The 21009-nt window shown below is 48.8% G+C and overlaps 1 protein-coding gene across 2 annotated transcripts in view; it reads left to right on the top strand.

Moving 5' to 3' along the window:
* Window positions 1–21009, top strand: part of St6galnac5 (ST6 N-acetylgalactosaminide alpha-2,6-sialyltransferase 5) — a 172497-nt gene that overhangs the window by 123385 nt on the left and 28103 nt on the right. For both annotated transcript variants that reach the window (XM_039102815.2, NM_001271361.2), the window contains exon 3: window positions 17930–18339. In XM_039102815.2, the coding sequence (XP_038958743.1) occupies window positions 17930–18339 (410 nt within the window). The remainder of the gene's footprint in view (window positions 1–17929; window positions 18340–21009) is intronic.

The raw sequence follows: 21009 nt of genomic DNA, 5'->3' as shown, positions 1-21009 counted from the left end.
CCATCACAGACCACTTACACTTGGGGATTCTTGCACTTGAACCCAGTTTACTAGATACCGGAGTCTTTTCACCATGGAATATCAAGTTCGATCTGGAAATGCCGGAAACCCGGGCCACATCTGTGGCCAGTGTGGATCAAGTGGTACCCAGAAGGCAAGGCGGAGGTGATAAGAGGGGAAAGAGTGGGAGGCGAGGCTGACCGGAAGATAAGAGAGGCTTCCAAGCCTCACCTCAGTGCCCGCTTCCCCATGCAGGGATCTTGTCATTTCTAGCAGTAACCCTTGCCTGCAGAGCCAGGGGCTTAACCTCTCTCAGTTGTGAGGAACCATAAATACTAGCCTGTCAGTAGGAGATGCAGACTTGTCCAGAACTGGTTCTAGGAAAGGCCACTGTTCCCCCCCCCCAGATTTTCATTTTCTGTTAGGAGGTGACATCTCACAGTGAGGCAGGAGCTGGCTGGCCGTTTGAACATAACGCTCAGTCCTAGCTTTCTTGGGTCCTGACTATGGGATGTTGGGTGTATTCCTTCACCTCCCAGGGATGCTCATTCTTCCATGGTTCCAAATGCAGCCGATTTTAAAGGTCAGGCACCACCTTTGATCCATGTCATCTTCATAGAAAAAGAGGGGGACTCTAGGACACATGGCTAAGGAGAGGCTCCCGCATCCCGGCCGGGGAAGAACTGCCTTCTCTTATCTGTGAGCACCTTGCATCAACCTCGACAGCCGCTGGCTGTTTTCCCTCTGCCCTGCCAGTCCCACTGTCTCCCCATAAAAGCAGAGCATGGCTGGTAGCCTTTGAGGTTGTTTTCTGGGAGGCACAGGCGTGTCTGTCTTTGCATGGAGCTGGGATTGATTTGTCTCAGGGGCCTCATTCCAGCCTTGGCATTGGCTTGTAGAGGTGTCATTGAGAGGGGTTCAGCAGGATAGCCTTAAGGACTCCCCAGAGAAGGGGAAATATAGCCCCACGTCCAGGTTCCCGGGATCAGTGCCATGTGCTGGGCTCTCTAAGCCAGGGGCAGACAGCACAGCAGGTGTCCACATCAGCCCAGGTTTTCCTCTCCATCTCCCCAGTGCACACATGGCCTCTGTTTGGGAGAGGCTCTATTTGGTTGAGTCCTTTGTATCCTCAGCATGAAGGATGGTGCCTGACGCATAGCACTGAAAAGTACTTGTTTGAATGGAGACACAAAAGGGAATGGGTTGGGAACGTGTATAATGCTATGAACGTGGCTCCACCACGCCATCCCATAGGCCTGCTTCTAAACCGATCAATAGTGGAGCAAGTAGGGAGCCCAGGAACAAGCAGAGTGTCAGGGGCCACGAGGTCCCAAGCACCCTGGATGTAGACTGTGTTTAGCAGTTAATAGAGAAGTCTGGGAAGGTGGTGGTGACAGAAGTGTTAGAGGGCGGTAGAGGTCATTGACACAGAGGCAGAGCCAGTGCCACAGCGACTGCCTGTGCACAGGAGGCCCATGGCTTCACTCACAGTTCTACAAGGTAATAGACCTCGGAAGATACTTGGTTTCTCCCCAGATCCTTTGTAGCAGTGCTAAGTGTTATGGGTTGAATGTCTCCATGTTCTCTTGTTCTTGACTGTGGGGCTCATGACCCTTCTCGGAGGGCATATACCTGGGAACAGGGGAGAGGGTTACGGTAAGAGGTAACATTAACTTTGTCCAGTTGCTGGTAGCCTGGGCTTGATGTGGGTGGTAATATATTGAGTATATATTCTGTGTCGGGCACTGCACCAAACTCTGTGGATAAGATAATGTCTTACAGAGATGTGTGTTGTGGGGGACAGGGAGGGAGAGGGAGAGGGAGAGGGAGAGGGAGAGGGAGAGGGAGAGGGAGAGGGAGAGAGAGCATAGAGCATAAAGTAGGAATGGTGCCACATGTTCTAGGACTTGGGAAGTGGAGGCAGAAAGATTAGAAGTTCAGATTCATTTTAACCACAAAATGGGTTGGAAGCTAGTTCTGTGATACAGGAGATCTTCCCTTAAAAATTAAAAAATGAAGAAATAAATAATACCCGAAAATTGTCTAGCACCCATCAAGAGATGCTGGTCAATGAGTAAGCTCTACAGCAGTGGTTCTCAACCCTGCTAACGCTGCGACCTTTTAATACAGCTCTTCATGTCGTGGTGACCCCAACCATACAATTATTCTCAATGTTACGTCACAAGTGTAATTTTGCTACTGTTATAAACCATAATGCAGATATCTGATATGCAGGGTATCTGATAGGAGACCACTGTGAAAATGTCAATCAACCCACAAAGGAGGTGAGACCCACAGATTGAGAAGCCTGTTCTAAAGTTCGATTATCTCAGGGAGTGATGGCAACAACAGATGGGAAAGAGTTGGGTAAGAGTTGCAAGGGGCTGGCGTTGAAGGAGAACAAAGACTGAAGGTTGTGCTGGGGTGGAAAGTGGAGGCTGAGCAGAGCAGAGTGGAGCAGCCCCTGAGCTCTGACTGGGGCAGCTAGCTGGGTTTGGGGCCTTCCCTGTAGAGAGGGAAGAAAGGCTGATCCAGGGAGGCTGGGGATAAACTCAGCTTGCAGAGAACTGTTGGTGAGTCTCTGTGCCATCCAAAGAGGAAAGTCCAGAATCGAACAGCAGATACAGGGCTGGGAAATGGACGCTATTTTAGGAATGATAAATGTCTTCTCCGGGTTGGAAGAGACGGCTCAGTCAGGAAAGTGCTTGCCACACCAGGCTGGGAACCTGAGCTTGATCCCTGAACCTAAGTGATGGAAACCAGCCATGTGTCTTGCACTGAAATCTAGGCACTAGGGAGGAAAAGATGGGCAGGTCCATGGCTGGCTAGGCTTGTCACTCATGAGTTCCAGGGTACTGAGAGATTCTTCTTGGGGTGTCAAAGGGAGAAAGGTGGAGAAAGGGAAGGAAGGATGAGAGGAGAAAGAAAAGGAGGGGGATGAGGAAGAGGAGAGGAGGAAGGGGAGAGGAGAGAAGGGAGAGGGGAAAGAAAGGAAAAGAAGGGAGAAAAGAGAAGGGCTGAGGAGGTAAGGAGAAGTGAGGAGGGGTGATGATGGAGAGGGAGTGAGAGGAGGAGAGGAAGAGAGAGGAGAGGAGAGAGGGGAAGAGGGGAGAAAGGAGGGAAGAGAGAAGGGCTAAGGAGGTAAGGAAGTAAGGAGAGGTGAGGATGGGAGAGAGGTGAGAGGAAGGGGAAAGGGAAGGAGAGGGGAGGGGGAGATAGGAGGGAAAAGGGGAGGAAGGGAGGAGGAGAGGAGGGAAGAAGAAGAGGAGGAGGGAGGTGGAGAGAATAGGAGGTAAGGGAAGGAAGGGAGGAAAGGAAGAGGGGAGGGAAAGGGGGAAGAATAAGAAAAGGAAGAGAAGAAAGAGAAAGGGAGAAGATATGGCGGGGAGGTGGGAGGAGGGGAAGGAAAAGGGAGGAGGCATTTGAGCGGTGGCACCTGAGGTTATCCCCTAGCCTCGTGTGCGCATGGCGCGTGGGTATACATGAGCATACTGACTGAGCATACTGACTGAGCATACTGACTGAGCATACATGCATACGTGAGGGCACACACATACGAGAATGATGTCTTCCTGTGTCAGGTGAACAATGAACCACACACCCGTCTCTGGCAAGCCTTATTTTTCAGATAAACATCACAGCAGCCCTAAGTGCAATTGAAAGTGAGCCCAGCCAGCCCAATGGGGACAGTGGCTGTCAGGCTCTGTATTTAATGGTGCCCTGCGCTGCACCTCCCAAACTGCCAGCTCCAAAGGAGACGCAGTCCTTGAAGCCTCGAATCACTTAACCCCTGTGCGGTTTCCTTCTGAAACCTCCGAGTGTCCAGGAATACGCACAAAGACAAAGGGCCCGCCTCGCTCTGCTGGACCTGGCCACCGTGACTCTCCAAGTCCTTTGCCTTTGACATCCCCCAGGTTAGGGATACCTGGCTTCACCAGTGGGTGTGCAAATGATCAAAGCCCTTTCAAAGTGCCAGGATGTTTAAAAGGGTCTTAGCATTGTCTGGTTAGAATTTAAACAGGATCAAAAAATAAAATAAAATAAGAAATAAAACGTGCCGTTCTCTGAACAATGAAGAATAGGGAGATGAAACTTGCCTTCCGCCACCTCAGAATTCATGCGCTCATTCATTCGGCTGATGTCTTTAACCACTTTGTGAAACAGGGTAGGCGTGAAGGTTTAAAGAAACACAAAGTCGCCATGCCTCCCCAGGGGGTGGCAAGTGTGTGGCTGCAACAGGGGGAACATGGTGGTGGAGGGACATGGAGGAGGCAGGAGGAGCAAGCAGAACTCACCCCTGAACCCACACGCCCTCCACCATTTGACAGCTAAGAGAACCAAGAAATGGGAGCATTTCCTCAAGCCTGAAAGCTGGCTGGTCATTGGATTGTAACCCAGCAATCTTCAGGACCCAAAGCTCAGCTGGCCAGCTGGCCTTGGCACAGGGTCGGAAGTGGTGTGTCCTTAGAGGGCACGCCAGGCCTAGCAAGCCAGGCAGTGTGCTCTGAAGGAAGGCTGGCCTCGGGACAGAAGCAAGGACAAGAACTGGTTAGAAAAGCGAGTGTGACCCAGTGCAGAGAGAGTGAAGGGCTAATGAAATAGTAGGATAGACGCTTTTTTAAAAATTTATTTACATATATATATATTTGATATTGTATTTACATTTCAAATGCTATCCCCCTTCCCACTCCCACCCACCCACTCCTGCCTCACCGCCCTGGCATATCCCTATACTGGGGCATCCAGCCTTCACAGGGCCAAGGACTTCTCCTCCTATTGATGCTAGACAAGGCTATCTCCTGCTACATATGCGGCTGGAGCCATGGGTCCCTCCATGTGTACTCTTTGGTGGGTGGTTTAGTCCTCAGGAGCTCTGTGAGGTCTGATCAGTTGATATTGTTGCTCTCCCTGTGGGGGTTGCAAACCCCTTCAGCTGAAGGACTCCTTTTAGAAATGCAGACTGCCGTGTGTGTGTGTGTGTGTGTGTGTGTGTGTGTGTGTGTGTGTGTGTGTGTTGGGAGGAGGGAGGGAGGGAGGGTTGGGTTCTAGATCAGCAAGTTTGAGAGCTGTGGTCAGAAACGTCCTTCAGAAAAAAACGAGGACCTGTCCACCAACCTCAGGCTACAGGAAGCACCAACCGGACAGGTTTCCTATGTCCTTGTGTAAAATGACTCTTACTACAAGCTGCCCCAGATTGCCCAAAAGGTGCGATAGACAAAGATAAGTTTCTTGGACACACAGTCAAAAGAGAAGTGAGACTTCTTAATTGGTCGTTGAAGTAGTGACCCAGGGGCTTGGCCCTCATCCCTTTACCCTGGCAACATCTACATATGTCAAGTTCACTAGGCAGCAAGTGAGGTCACTGGAAGGGCAAAGAGTCGTGGGCGTACCTCCTTCCTAAGATTCCAAGTGACCTCTGCTCTTGTCTCAGGAGGCCTGTGGTTCAGCCTAGAGACACAGTAACTGAAGATATGTGGGGCCACACAGCCACGCCCATGTGACAGTTGACGGAAGGAAGCACAGGGCTGGAGGAAGTTCACCTCGCTATCCTACCTGAGTGCGGACCGTAATGCTCATTTTCCCTCCAGCCATAACTTCTCAGTCTAGCACCTCATTTCAATGTGTGGCTGGGAAATGAATTTGATAAGCAAATGAAGCTTAAAATACCATAAGCACGACCCCTCTTAGCACCAAATCCTACCTGTCTGGATTATTTTTGAAGGTTCCAAACTGTCTTTGTACCTTCCTACCTAAGGGAGCAAAGTTTGACCCCAGCCTTTGATAACTGGATGACAGTTGCTCGTGTCACCTCTTGAGAGGCAGGGTGTTATGTGCACTGTGCCTTTCAGTGGTGAGAGCCGTTCCACGGCATGCCTCCCACCTTCTAGACGGTTCTGCTGAGGTTCCACATTCCTGGTCTCTCGGATTCTGCGCTGTTGCTGTCTTCTTGGTTCTCTGGATTTCTAGATTCTCCATGATTTCTAATTTCCAGTTTTTGTTTCCAACCAGTCCCCTCCCAAACACAGGCTTCCTCTTCTCTTCCTACTTTTTTGCCACTTCCTTCTTACCTTCTCCTCTTCCTTTCCACCCCTTTTCATTTACACTCTTCCTTCACCTCCTTTTCCCTCTCTTTCTCTTCCCTGCTCCCTCCTGCTCCATTTCTTCTGTTGTGTTGTGCCCAGCTCTTTATCTAAGATGCTCGGCCAACAGTGGTGGGCCTAAGATGTGGACCCACGCCTGCCCCCAGGCTGGGCTCCCTCCTGTCCAGTGCTGCACATTTGTTCTGGTCATGTGGGTTGTTCTCATTCATTGACTGGATGAGACACGGCCATCTCTTGCGAGGAATCTGTGTCATTGTACTGTTCAATCCTTCCAGTGTTTGAGTAGGGTATGGCCAGAGTGAACACAGTAGCTGCCTGAGGGGATCCCATTACATAGATAGTTGGAGCCTAAGAGCTGTGTGTTGAGCAAAGGAAAGGGTAGGGGGAGAGGAAACTTGTTTTTCATTAACAGAACAGGCCTGCCTGGCCTGGAGCATGTACCATGGCTACCAAGTGCTGCTTAGCTTCCCCACTCTTTTTACTCAGCCACATATAGAACTCTCAGTTCTCATGGCCATCAGCTCAGTACCTCCCAGGTCTGGGCTCATGCTCACATTGTCTGAGGTTTCTTTCAAAGCTGGTAGATGCTAAGTGAGCCAGATTTGTAGAAACAGACATGTCCAGCAACAGTCAAGATCACCTTAGGCTAATGAGAAGCTGCCTTCTAATTACACTAAACAGTGCCCAGGGTCCTTATGTGGCCTGTCTTCCAGGGAGTAATTGTGTGAGGGGTGAAGGCGGTTGCATCATGGAATCATAAGGTGTCAGGTGAGCCCAGGTAAACTACCAACCACCAAGCCAGCATCCCTGGGAAGAAGCAGGCTCTAGGGTGTAGCCCACCCTTCAACAGTGCACACTCATGGAGAACAATGGAAAACCATCTATCGTTTACCAAGAAAGTAAGGCACAAGAGATCAATAAATTATTTCAGCTATCTCCAGAACATCTAACATCAGAACATCTATCAGAACACCGAACGCCAAAATGAAAACCTCCAGTCCTCCATTGTGTGAGAACCATGAAGAAAATTAGTGGGACTATGTCAGCTACGTTCTGGTCACTGGCAGAGACACCTAAGGAAGGAGGCTCTACCAGGGCTCAGAGTTTTGAAGGGTTGGGTTCAGAGCTTGCTGGCCACAACAGCCAAGCAACAGGAGCCGATGGCAGAGGAGAGTCCTCAAGGCAAGCAGAGGTCAGAACAAGGAGAAAGGCCAACCCTCAGTCAGCCTTCTCCTTCCTTTTTGATCTCCTGTGAGGAGGCTTGGTCATGTGACGGCCTCAATCAGGATCACAGTCAGGGGACAGTGCCACTCAGATTCAGTGTGAATCTCCCCCATTCAGTTAACCTCCCTGGAAACATCCCCACAGACACCCTGGTGTGCCTCACTGATCTCATGGGGGCACTTTTACCCAGTCAGGCTGACACTGAAGAACAACACCAGACCCAGCACATACAAAGCAGCACTCAGACTTCAACAGTCTCCTACTTTTGGCGACTTGTTTAGTGTAATGGGGGCGTACAATACACACCATCAGAAACCCAAAACTGGGCAAATTAGAAACATGAAAGTGACAAGCAGTGTCCTGAGGCACATCCCCTCACCCCTCAGAATGGCTGTCATCCAACAGAGGGCAGGACACACTGTCAGACATGCAGAGCGGCCCTGTGCACTGCTCTGGGAGTGAGAAATGTACAGCTGCTTGGGGAAGCAGGCTGGCAGTCTGTAAGATATAAACAAGATGATCATAGGATCCAGAAATATCACTCTCATGTTCCCCAAGAGACAGGAAGGTATAAGTTCACATAAAGGCTTGTATCTGAACATTCATGACACCAATCAAAATAAACGAGATAACACAAATGTACTTACATGCGCACACACACGCACGCACACACACACGCATGCACATACATGTACTCATGAACTGAACACACATACGCACACACACGCACACACACACGTACTCATGAACTGAACACACATGCTCACACACGCACATACTCGTGCACACACACACACACACACTCTAGCCAATAGACAAACAAGTCAACTAGAGTGTGTGACCACAGTTGATGATTCCATTTACAATGAACAGCAAAAGAAGAAAAATCTGGCAGGAGATAAAACGTCACCCAGTGGTCAAAGTGGGCAGTCAGGGAGTGAACAGGGCCTATATAGGGGCCTGGGGTTTCTTTGTAGAAGGATGGAAATATTCTTCAATTAGGTCATGGCAATGCCCACTTAATTTGAATTTAAAATCAGCCACCAGGCATTGTACCGCACACCCGTAAGGGGCAAAATCAGAAGTTCACGGTCATCTTTGGCTACATGGTGAGTTCGAGGCCAGCCTGGGCTACATGAGACTTTGTTATCAAAAACTGTAATAAAACAAAATGGGTGAATTTAATGGCATACAAATTATATCTTAATAAGGCTGAATGTTAAAAGCTCATTAAAATACAACGAAATTAAAAGGAAATTCTGAGCCTTCCCAGGCCTCCCCTTAAAGTGAATTCAGGGCTAGTCACGGTTATGAAGCATACACAAAGCTCCAATATTGAAAACAGAATCGACTTCCCAGAGTCAGGAAGTCTCTGGCCCTGGCTATCAACTGAACGTCGATACTGAACACAGGTTTACCCATGTGCAATTCTTTGTACAATGCCCCGTGTAAGTGTTCCACACACCTGTCACTCCATCATTTGTCCAAACGTACTTGTTGAACACCCCTGGGCATCTTTTGTGGTGCTACAGAAACTATATAAATAAGATAATCTCTCTCCTTTAACATCCCAGACTATAAGAAAGACAGCAACATGTAGGCACAAAAAAACAATAATTAGGATTATTTTAGGGTGATGCGTGGGATTATAAAAATAAAGCAAAACCTGGGTCACAGGAGAGCGTGCCAAGTGACTAGAGAGGCTGCAGGTGAGGTGGAAACTGGATTTCTTGGCTTGTGAAGTTACTCATGAAGGGCTTGAAGGAGTGTCTCACAGAGAGGGGACAGTCAGCATGACACACATCAGACAGACAGCAGTGGGGAGAAGGTGGTGAGATGACTGTACGGGAGCATGCTGGAGGGACAGCTGAAGGGCAAGCCGCAGATGGTAGGACTAAGGCACAGAGCTTGAAGGGAGTCTGGGGGTTTATTGGCTCAACGGGAAGCCACCGAAAGATGCAGCAGATGCATGACAGAACGTGATTTGCATATTGAAGATGACCCTGGGAACTCCTACAAGACAGAGACACAGGTGAAGGGATGAATGAAAGATCTCAGCTCAGAGCTGAATGCTATTGGCACTGATGTGAGATGCTGGTCTCTTAGAGGGAGGTGGGAGGCGTGAGATGGGCAAGGATGAGCTGTAGAAGACAGAGCCAATAGAAGTACATGAACTACGGGGCTAGAGGACACGCTTCAAGAATAAGCCTGGACGCAGGGGATGAGTCATTGGGGGCAATTGCCCTGTGGATTGAAATGGCAAGCCTCCCGTCTGAGATCAAATCCCCCACGTTCATGCTATGGATGAAAACATGGACCTTGAAAAAACTAAGCAATTTATCCCATGTGTTCATCTGAGAAGTACAAGCAGCAGATCTGAGGCCAACAGCAACAATAAAAACAAAATGTTTTTAGACTTGACACTGTATCAAAGGCCACACCTACTCCAACAAGGCCACGCCCACTCCAAATGCCACACCCACAGTGACACACCCACTCCATGAGACCAGGTGGAGCTTGACTTTCCTCATCCAGACAATGGAAGGAAACAATGTAGAGAGCACTAGGTGGAGGGGGAAGTTGAATAGAAAGACTGCGGGTGCTCTGGGGCCCCTGAGACTGGTGGGAGGCCCTGTCACTGAGCTGCAGGAAAAGAAGCTTTTGGGAGAGTAACATTTTCCTGGCAACTCACGTTAAATAATCAGCGTGGCTCCCGCCAAGGTGCCTGAACTGAGACTGACAGCTAATAACAGCCTGGTAATTACAGGAAAACATCAGATTGCAAGGCCAGAGTGTCTTGAAACACCTAAAGCCATTTAATATATCTGTTTGCTCCAGACCAACGGGCTCACTCCCCCCCTCCCCCAGGGCAAGGCCAGTGTCATTCCTGAGCTAATGGGCATCACATTCTGAGGTACTTTTCCCCCTGCCAAATAAATCAGAGTTTTAAGAAGTGAAGCCATGGTGTTGCCGGCTATAAATGTGTACAAGGACATCACCAGGCATTTTAGGTGTCAGCTTTAATTTGACTTGGCTTGCTCTGTTCTCTTAAGAAAGGCTCAGGAGGCATCAGCTGGGTCACAGAGAGAATTCTGCCCGCTCTTCCGGCTGTGACAAAAATCATACCTTGATGTCTTAGCTCCCTTCCTCAAATAAAACTGCTCCTGTCACTACAGTGTGAAGGGGTTAGCCATGACAGAAATTATGTTTCCCTATCCTGTGTGTATGTGTGTGCACGTGTATGTGTGTGTGCATGTTTGTGTGTATGTACATGTGTGTGTTGCATGTGTGTGAGCATGTATATGTGCATGTACATGTGTGGGTATGTGTGTACATATGTGTTTGTATGTATGTACATGTGTGAACATGTGCATGCGTGTGTGCATGTGTGTGTGTGTGCATCTGTGTATTTTGTGGGGTGTTTTATAGAAGGAATGTGATAGAAGGATGAATTTACCCATTCTAAAATCATCTTGAGTCCCAGTGAAGGGGACATACACTGACCTGGGTTCTATAATGGTAGAAAATGCTTGCAAATTGCCCGAGTACATAAGAAACAGCAAAAGTAAAATTAGAGTTCCATGTGTGCACACACACTCATGTTCCCCTAAACAGCCTGCTGCCCACCCACTTCCCACAGCTCCTAAGCAGTTTGATTACCCCTTGCGTGGGGTGATGAGAGGAGTGCTCTGCAGTGCCAGGCCTCTGAGGAAGCCTCTGGTAACACCTCAGGACTCCTTATGTGCTCGAATTTCTTCCCAGGCATTTGTCACCTCGAACCAGCTCTAATGACCTTGGCATGGAGCTCTTCCTGGGGATTAATGGCCCTTCCTGTGTCCTGGGACAGTTTCCAGCCAGCCGTTCATTTCAGGCAGTGTCCTGAGCTCTACCCACGATGCTCTTACTGCCTTCTCACTGAAGACAAGTGTCTTCAGCCAGTCCCCATCCAACTGTGCATCAGAACCAAGGCAATTCCTGGCAAGTTGCAGGTTGGGCCACCTGTGTGCCTTTTGCCCTTGTGTTCCCGTAGAGTACAGGAAGCAGGAAGCTGCGAGTCACTCCTTTAACCATCACTTTCCCTAGGTTCTCGTGTAGCCCAGGCTGACCTCAGACCACTATGTAGACAAGGGTCACCTTGAACTTTTGATCTTCCCGAGTCTACACCCCAAGTGATGTCATCTGTGGTGCTGGGGATTCACCCAGGGCCTTGGACTTTACCGTCTGAGCCACACCCCCAGACAAGTTAAATCCTTTTTACAGTCAGGACTCAGGGCACTGCCAAGATTGGAGTGATCCAATATAGATGGCCATCTTTTCCATCAAGCTACACAACTACTGAGAAAATGAGACTATATGGAGAGGGAGAGAGGGTCTGGGAGGCCGGATACTATGAGGAAGAAGACAGGCAAGCCTTCTTCCTAGGTAAAAACTCCCCTCAGAGCTTCTCACTCTGCCTTCTTCCTCTGTTGCCCTTTGTCTCAAAGACAGAACCCAGTCGATCCTCCCACACTCTGCTTAGCAAACTGTCCACCCTACATCCTACCACTCGTGAAGAGCACACAGACACCACAGCAGAAACCAGCTTACCCCCTGTGAATGCTCCCCCACCCCCGTCATCAAGACTCTAGAATTTGAATGGTGCCGAGATGTGAAAGAACAGAACTCCCTCAGGCAACTGCAGCACACCCTAAGAGACCGGGTCTCGAAATTTGTGTGATTTTTAGTCCCTCAGGATGCAGGAACCAGACTCAATTTCCTCTTTGGAAGTAGCCCCAACATCTGTACGCCCTCTTCTCAGATGCTAGAAGTGTGATGTCATATGTAGGAGAGCAGAGTGGTCTTACTGATACCCCTTAGCAACAGGCAGAACCCAATCTTTCTGCACTGCATAACCTGTGAACACAGCTTTAAGAGCGGGTGCTAGTGAGGGGAGAGCTGAGAGAACAGAGCTTATGTGGGTGGGCCAGGAAGAGGACTGTCTCGGGCTTGGATCAACTCCGGGTGGGTTCTGACTGTTTGGCGATCTCTGAGAATATGTGCAGCACATTCAGAGGCTGAATCCTCCTTCCCCGAAAAGATCTTCTTCTGCGGGGAAAGAGAAGGAAATGGAGGAGGTCCCTGGAGTGTTCCTGAGGTGGGGGCATTTCACCTGTCAGCCAATCTCAGCTGGGAGAAGTCACCAGGACAATTACAGGAAGCTGCAGGTATCCCTCTTCAGAGTTCCCAGTCATGGTGAGCGTAGTGACTGAAAATTGAAAACCAGCCTGGAATGTTCAGCTTGCATGGCCTTAGGTCCAGGTTCACTGAAGTGAGCTTACGACAAAGCCTGATGTGGGCTACCTCCCAGGTTGTCATCAGGGAGACCCTTGAAGCCTCTGAAGTGATGTGAGCAAGTAACACTGAGCGTGGTTGCCCACTAGAACTAGACAGTTACTGGGGACACCACATGCTTTCATCACAGAATATTTAAAAAAAAATCAGTCTGAAACTAGGCTGGAAGCATTCCCACTGCTGGTTAGCCCTCTTAAATGCCAGCAGGTACAGGGTGCCAGAGAGAATCACCACCCATGGTCTTCCTCTGCTCTAGTCCCTACTGCTACGTTAATGACCAACCAGACAGGGTGTGCCATTGGTGTGATAGTGGTAAGACTGTTATGGGGAGAACCAACCACTTCCTGGAGAGACTTGGGGCCCACATCACAGAGGTGGAGGAAGAGGAGGATCGGGAGTGCGGGAATCCCTGTCCACCACCCATGATGAGGGCCGTTGCACTCCTGAGCCAACAGATGCTCTGACAAGATGGGAAGTCAGTACCCAGTCAGTGAGGGAGGAGACACTCGCAAGGCCCCTGCTCTCTTGAGGATCTATAGGCCATTAATTATTGATAGGGAAAGAAAAGACATTTTTCTCCGTAGTGTAGTTACCAGGTAAAGTGCCCAGGTCCTGTAAGCCATCCTAAAGAACCTCTTCCTCCTTCTCCTTCTCTTCCTCCTCCTCCTCTTCCTCCTCCTCTTCCTCCTCCTCCTCTTCCTTCTCTTCCTCTCCCTCCTCCTCTTCCTTCTCCTCTTCCTCCTCCTCCTCTTCCTTCTCCTCTTCCTCCTCCTCCTCCTTCTCCTCCTCCTCCTCCTCCTCCTCCTCTCTTTCTCTCCCCCATCCTCCTCCTTCTCTCTCTCTCCTCCTCCTCCTCTTCCTCCTCCTTCTTCTTCCTCTCTCTCCCTCTCTTCCTCTCTCCGTCTCTCTCCCTCTCTCTCCTCCTCTCTCTCTCCCTCCCTCCCCTCTTCCTCACCTCTCCCTCTCTCTCTTCCTCTCTCTCCTCCTCCTCTTCTTCCTCTCTCTCTCCCTCCCTCTCTCCTCCTCCTCCTCTTTCCATTCCCTGTCCCCCCCACACGCAAGTAGAAAGAACATTTATTATGAAGAGGAAAGAGGCCAAAAGAGGCTCATCTGGGTTGATATGATTAAAAATACACGTATGAAAATTTTATAATGAAACCCACTATTACATATGATTAATACATACTAATAAAAACATAAAAAGTAAAAAAAAAACAATAAAGTAACCTAATGAAGGAAACATTCTGAGTTATATGGTACCTCAGGGCAAATTAAGTATTCATGAAAGGTAGTCAAATGAACATCAGAATAGATGAGCTGGAGAAGGAATCAGCAGCTTTGGGCCACAGGTTATCTTGTTGGTCCCTTGTGTTTTTAAAGAGTGAGGTTAGGAACTTGTTTGAGGTCACCTATAGGCTTGGCCTCCTGACCCTCCCGTGTCTGAGACCCTGATGCTTGCAGAAGCTCCTGTTGTCACAGGACACTTTAACGGGCTTCCCATGAGGAACGATGCTTGTTTTTCCAGGACTGAAGGAGTCCCAGGATGCAGAACTTTCACCTCTAACACACAGGCATCCTGAGGCACTGGGTCAGTCACTGAAGAAACTGTCAGAGTAGGCTCTGAGAGTCTCCGTTCCCGTCTGACAACCCGCTATCAGCCCTTAGCGGTCCTTTCAACGTTCTGTAGCCTTATTACTACAGAAAAGACTGAAGATCTGCAGCAAGAGTGTAATTCTCATAAAGGTTTGCATTAATGAGGATTACACAGGAAACCTTTGTAAAGGATTTGTGTCGATCTGATAACTGGAAACATTTTAATGTTCTAAATATTCTTAGAAAAGAGTTCCATTTAAGAATGTTCACTTATAGGACCAAAATACAAATTAAAACTTTCAAAAAATTTGGATTTGTGAAGAGAAGGAGGAGAAGGAGGAGGAGTAAGAAGAGAAGGAGGAGGAAGAGGAGGAGAAGGAGGAGAAAAAGAAGGAGGGGGAGGGGGAGGAAGTGGTGGTAATGATCATGTTTCTCGGGCTCTGTTTCCCTATACCTGCTGCTTCCTCCTTTGCTCAATGGCCCTAGTCATGGAGTGCAGAGGACATTTTCCACATCCGGTCCTGTTATGACTTCTTCCTCCTAAGATCCCCTCTTCTGTTGGTTTCCACCGCACAGTCTTTTGATGATTGTACCTTTCTGACTCCACAGTCCCCCACACTCTAGTTACTCTAGTGCCCTGTGCTAGCCTAACAGCTACTCCCATTGGCTCTAGAGCCACATACCCTACCTTCTAACCCAAGTCATCCTTTTCCTACCTATGTGGTCACGAGCAGAGTTATTTTATTTTTTAATCTTTCACACTTCTGATTTGTGAAGTAGCAGCAGTGATACTTTACAGGATTATTCGAGAGATAACTATGATCGCATAAATAAGTTCAGACAGCACACACAGAACACTCGATGAATTGCTACTTGGCCACTCTTCTTCAAACACCCCCAGCCTTGCAGTGGCCTAATTAATCCCCACCAGTCAGATTCCAGCTCAGACTCCTCCATAAACCCTGTCATACCTTGATGTATTCCTTTGCCCATGGTCTCTCACCAACGTTAGAGCTTTGGTGGGCTCCGTTTCCCTCTTTTTTTGCATCTGACTGCCTAGCTCCATGCACTGGTTTGCTTTCTTCTGCTATGTTAAGATGCACAGAGACATATGCACAAGTAGCATTATATGGACCAACCTGTATCCATTTAGGGAAACACACAAGCACATACACACACAAACACACACACACACTCACACTCACACCAACCACACACACACACACACTCATACCAACCACACACACATATTCACACACACACTCACACACACACACTCACACCAACCACACACACATATTCACACACACACTCACACACACACATACACACACATATTCACACACACACACTCACACACACACACATTCTTTAACAACAATTGATGGGAAAAGAGATCATGAATTTGAAAGACAGCAAGAAGACATACATGGGAGGATTTGTAGGTGGGGAAGAAAGGAGGAAATAATATACTATAATCTCAAAAAGCAACAACTAGAAGCCAACTCAGGAGGGTTTACTTGACTCACACACGGGTCATGCTCCATCACTGAGGGAAGCCTAGGCAGCAGCTCAAGACAGGAACACAGAGCAGGAATTGAAGCAGAGACCAGGGGAGGACAAGGACTACTGACTTCCGCTCAGACAGCTTCTGCAGATAACCCAGGACCATCTGCCAGGGAGTAGGACCACCCGCAGTGGGGTGGGCTCCCCTCTGTTAATGTGTAATCAAGAAAATGTCCCATAGACATGTCCTAGGCATGGAGGCATTTCCTCAGCTGAGTCTTCCTCTTCCCAGATGTGTCAATCTAACAAGGACAGCCATCACACCCAGTCACCTAAGCACAGCCACCTAAGCATGGCCAAACATTGCATTCCTGGTGATAACTGACAGTGGCTGAGTCTCTCATTTCTCAAGTCCATGTGTCCGTCATTAGCTCAAAGGGCCCAGTCCTGGTTTGCTGAGTATTTACCACATGCTCCATGTTAAATGGTAATGGTTTTTGAAGCAGTTTCACTGTGCAGCCCAGCTGAGCTAGAATTGGCTATGAGGATGTGCTAGCCTCAAAATCACAGGCACTCTATACCCGCCTCTACCTCCAACGTCAGTTACTGATTAATTCTTGTGACAAGTCCATGTGTCTGCTGGGCTCTGCTACATGCAATGACCACTTTCACAGGTCATATAGTACTAATCTTAATGACTTAAACAAAACTGCCCGTATATTAGGGGTTTTCCCCTGCTAGAGTTGAAGAAACCTCATAGAGGTCTGTGACTTAGCAAGTTCCCATAGCTAACAGATGTTTCAAACAACTCTGGGCCCACCTTGCCACGAGAGAAGGTCTTGGGGAGCACTCTGTCGCGCTATGGCATCACACCCACGGTTCAGGAAACTCTTGCAGTAAATACAAAACTGAGTATTTCAGAGCTTAGATGGATCCCATTTCCTGACACCACGGAGACAGGTGCCCAGTCCATAATTAACCAAAAAGAGCAATGCTCTGGGGAGATGGGCAAGGCAACCTCCCTTCTGGATGCTTTCACTGGGCTGGGCGTGCAGCCCGGTTAGCAGAATGCTTTCTGAGAACGAGTGGAGCCCTGAGTCCAGGGTCCAGCACCGCATAACAGTGCGGTGGAGTACGCCTGTCATCCCAGCACTTGGAAGGTGGAGGCAGGAGGATCAGGAGATCAAACTTACTGTTGGCTACACAGAGACAGTCACATAGTCGTTTTCTTTTGAACTTCCTGGTCTTGCGCTCGGGCTCGAACTTCATAATCTTAGAAGAAGGGAGCAATACTTCCATTAAGCATGAACAGGGTGTGTTTAAGTTGATAGCCCTTAGGCGTTCGGAAACAGACTCATCGGTTCAAGGTGCTTGGCTGAGCGTTGTCAGCGGCGCTGGACCCATTGGCTTCCCAGGCAGCATCATGGGGTGCTTTTTCAGAAAGGAATCTGGGGGTCTCCAGTTCCAGAGTCTGAAGCCGTAAACTTGAGACCTCATTTACATAAGTGAAAACAGACGCTGCCGTTTCTGTCCTCCCCTACGCCTTCAAATGAGAAAAATAATCTTAACTCTTCATTCCAAGGTTGGCATTGAATTTGCGTGTCACGTGATTCATGGCGGTATTTTTTTCTATTGAGAATCAATGTGGTTTTCCAGCATCCAAAGGCCTTGACTGTGCTTAGCTTTGGAATAAGATGAACCAGGGTTGCAAACACAGGGTCTCACAATTTGCACAAGAGACTTTGCTCTGCCTTGGGGCCAGCTTTGGATTCAGAAAGACCTAGTTTTGAAAGTCAGCCTTCGTGACTTCCCGTCTCTCAGCTAACTGAGCATACAACAGTCTTCACCTTGCTGGCTTCACATGTCCACGCTGGTATCTAAGTGTAGCCAGTGGCAGACAGATCAACACCAGTCCTTTCTCCTGAGTCTAACACCCTCTATCCGCAGTTTTAAAGAAAGCAAGGGTCAGTGTAGTTGCAACGGACCAGATGGATATAATCAGGTGTAAATCAGGTGGGGTGGGGGGTGTAAAAAGAGGGAGAAGGCATCTAAAGACAGGGATGTAACCTGGTGATGCCAGAGGGAGGGGGTGTAAAAGGAGGGATGAACCTGGTGATTCCAGGGGAGGTAAAGGCTGTGGCTGACACCATCTTTCTCCTCCCCCTGCCTTGCAGCCCTTGAAAATGCATTGCAAGGATTGCGCCCTGGTGACCAGCTCGGGGCACCTGCTGCGTAGTCAGCAGGGCCCCCACATCGACCAGACAGAGTGTGTTATCCGTATGAATGACGCCCCCACCCGAGGCTACGGGCTTGACGTGGGCAACCGCACAAGCCTGCGAGTCATCGCACATTCCAGCATCCAGAGGATCCTCCGCAACCGCCATGACCTGCTCAACGTGAGCCAGGGCACCGTGTTCATCTTCTGGGGCCCCAGCAGCTACATGCGGCGGGATGGCAAGGGCCAGGTGTACAATAACCTGCAGCTCCTCAGCCAAGTGCTGCCGCGGCTGAAGGCCTTCATGATCACGCGCCACAAGATGCTGCAGTTCGATGAGCTCTTCAAGCAGGAGACTGGCAAAGACAGGTACAGGGCACAGGCGGGAAGCAGGGGGCAGCGGTGGGGATGTGTGCTGGGGACGGACTTGGGACAAGCCAAAGCTGAGGGTCTGTGTTGGTGAGCTCGTGGCTCATGTGATAGATAGATAAAGAGAGAGAGAATGTGCACACACATGAGCACACACACAGAGACAGAAACATGCACACAGAGACAGAGAGAAAGAGAGAGAGAGAATGTGCACACACATGAGCACACACACAGAGACAGACACACACACAGAGAGACAGAGTCAGACACACACAGAGACAGACAGACAGACAGACACACACACAGAGAGAGAGAGAATGTGCACACACATGAGCACATACACAGAGACAGAGACACACACGCACAGAGACAGAGTCAGACACACACACAGAGACAGAAAGACAGACAGACACACACACACACACAGAGAAAGAGAGAGAGAGAGAGAGAGATATTTTTCCCTTTCAAAGATACCCAGTCATGGTCAACTGCCCATCACTGAAAACCTACAACTTGGTCAGTACTGTACCGTGCTGTGTCTCTCAGGACAGTCAAAAGCAAGAGTCCACCCTCCAGTCCATACATTCTTAGACATTCACCAAGCAGTGACAGAGAGAAGACGGAGCTGTAACTTATATAGCAGGAGACAAACCACGGTCTAGAGCCATGTTTTCCAAAGTGCTCATCAAGAGTAGATAACGGGGTGGGGAGACTGCTCCACGGTTGAGAGCATTGAGAGCACTGGCTGCGCTGGCAGGACCTGGGTTCAGTTTGTACACAGTGGCTTACAACCCTCTGTAACTCTAGCACGAGGGGGTGTAACACTCTTCTTGGCTCTTTGGGCACCAGGCCTGCACATGGTGCATACACATACATGTAAGCAAAGCACACATGCACATAAAGTAGACATTTGTGGAGATTTGATGATAGGGCGTGAAGTCAGTGTATTCAGGAGGATTCTTCAGTAATGGCGCCTGTCTGAGAATAAAACAACATACCAATTCAGAACTTTTCACGTGATGATGATGACGAATGCATGTGTGGATGAGCAGACACGGGATAGTTTGCTTAGATGTGAAAATGTTCTAAAGTGAATAGTAAGGGTTGTAACTGTGAACACCTTAAGATCCACTGCATTGCATGCTCTAAAAGTGAAATGAAACACACACACACACACACACACACACACACACACACACACACACCTGAATGAAGTTATTGTCCTAGTGTATTTCTCACTATAAGTTGCAGATTTTTGAAAAAAAAAATCTGTGGTCAAAAGACTTTCTCCCAAAGATAGTTCCGACTGAGACCCTGGACAGTATTTCTACAAGTATGGAAAGATCTGGGAGGGATAGAAGTCCTCCCAAGGGACCAAAGGACCAGGGAGAGGGTATGCTGGGGGAACTGTAGAAAGGTGCCCTGTGGGTACATTGAGGACATCTGAGCATGTGGCATAAGTAAGGTCGAAAGGGAAAAGGATCATGAACTGAACGGAGCCGGAAGCCTCAGAGGGGTGGCCTGGACACACAGCTCTGGGCTGGAACGTCAGCCATGTCCTTAGAGACTCGATGACCTCACACTTCTGTGGAAGTAAGGGACAGCGACTACGGATCATCAGTCTGATGTCATAATTAATTTCTAAAGCATATACTGTTATAATTGACGTACACTTAGTGGTCTAATGCACTTCCTATGAAGAACTGTTACTCGGTGTCTTATCTTAACTCTAAAGAGATTTGTTAGGTAAAATAAAGGCCAGAAAGTACCTAACCTACTATTTGGCTAGCTTAGGAACACATGATTGGGAAGCGAAGTCCAGTGTCCCCAAATCCTTTGGACAAAAGAGCTGTGTTTTTCAACCTTGGGAACTTTACAGCAGTTTGAGGGCTCCGCCTGACATTAGTGGGCCCTAGGAAGGAAGCAGCACTTCTGTCCACACTGCGGCAGCCTCTTTCCTGGGAAGACACAACAGAACTGTGGCTACCACAGTCCAGACCCATGCCTACCAGCTTAGTGGGTCTACAGCTTGACTAGAAGAGCTGGAGTTAGACAAACACACCCATGACTAGTCCATCGCACTCACGGATAGCAAAGTCCACACTTATGGCTAGCTAACAGACCCAAGGCTAGCCCAACAATCCTACAAACTAGCAAAGCCCAGATCTGTGGCTAACCTAGTCAATCTCTAACCCAGCCGTGGATCAGGTCACAGGGACACATGGTCAACCCTGTGACAGCAACGGGAAGGAGCCCTGAATGTTTACAGGTTCTTTCACCAAGAACACATTTTATACGGGATGGACAAACAAGGAGCCATTTACAATTAAATGTTGCTGCTCAGAAATTCCAAAAAAAAAACCTTTAAACCATCTGAACCATAGAGAATGCACTCTCTCCTTTTTGTTTAATGATTGTTCATTAAAAGTAAGTCTTCCCAAAACCCTGGTGCAGGGTTCACAAAGACAACTGCACACTCCTCCTGCACCTCCGCAGGGGCCTGGAGACTAAGCCATCCCACCCTTTGACCACTCGAGATCCCCAAGGAACAGTCTCACACAAGGCATCTCTTAGCCCCTCCCTTAGTCTGACCAATGAAAGCCATCTGCTCAGAGCATCTTTATTAGTCCGGCTGCAGGAAGTGAGCCAAGCCTTTGCGGCTGAGCTCTT

Source organism: Rattus norvegicus, chromosome 2, assembly GCF_036323735.1.
Source record: "Rattus norvegicus strain BN/NHsdMcwi chromosome 2, GRCr8, whole genome shotgun sequence".
NCBI classification, from domain to species: Eukaryota; Metazoa; Chordata; class Mammalia; order Rodentia; family Muridae; genus Rattus; species Rattus norvegicus.
Note: the sequence above shows the minus strand (reverse complement) of the source record. Positions and strands in the feature narration are given on the sequence as shown.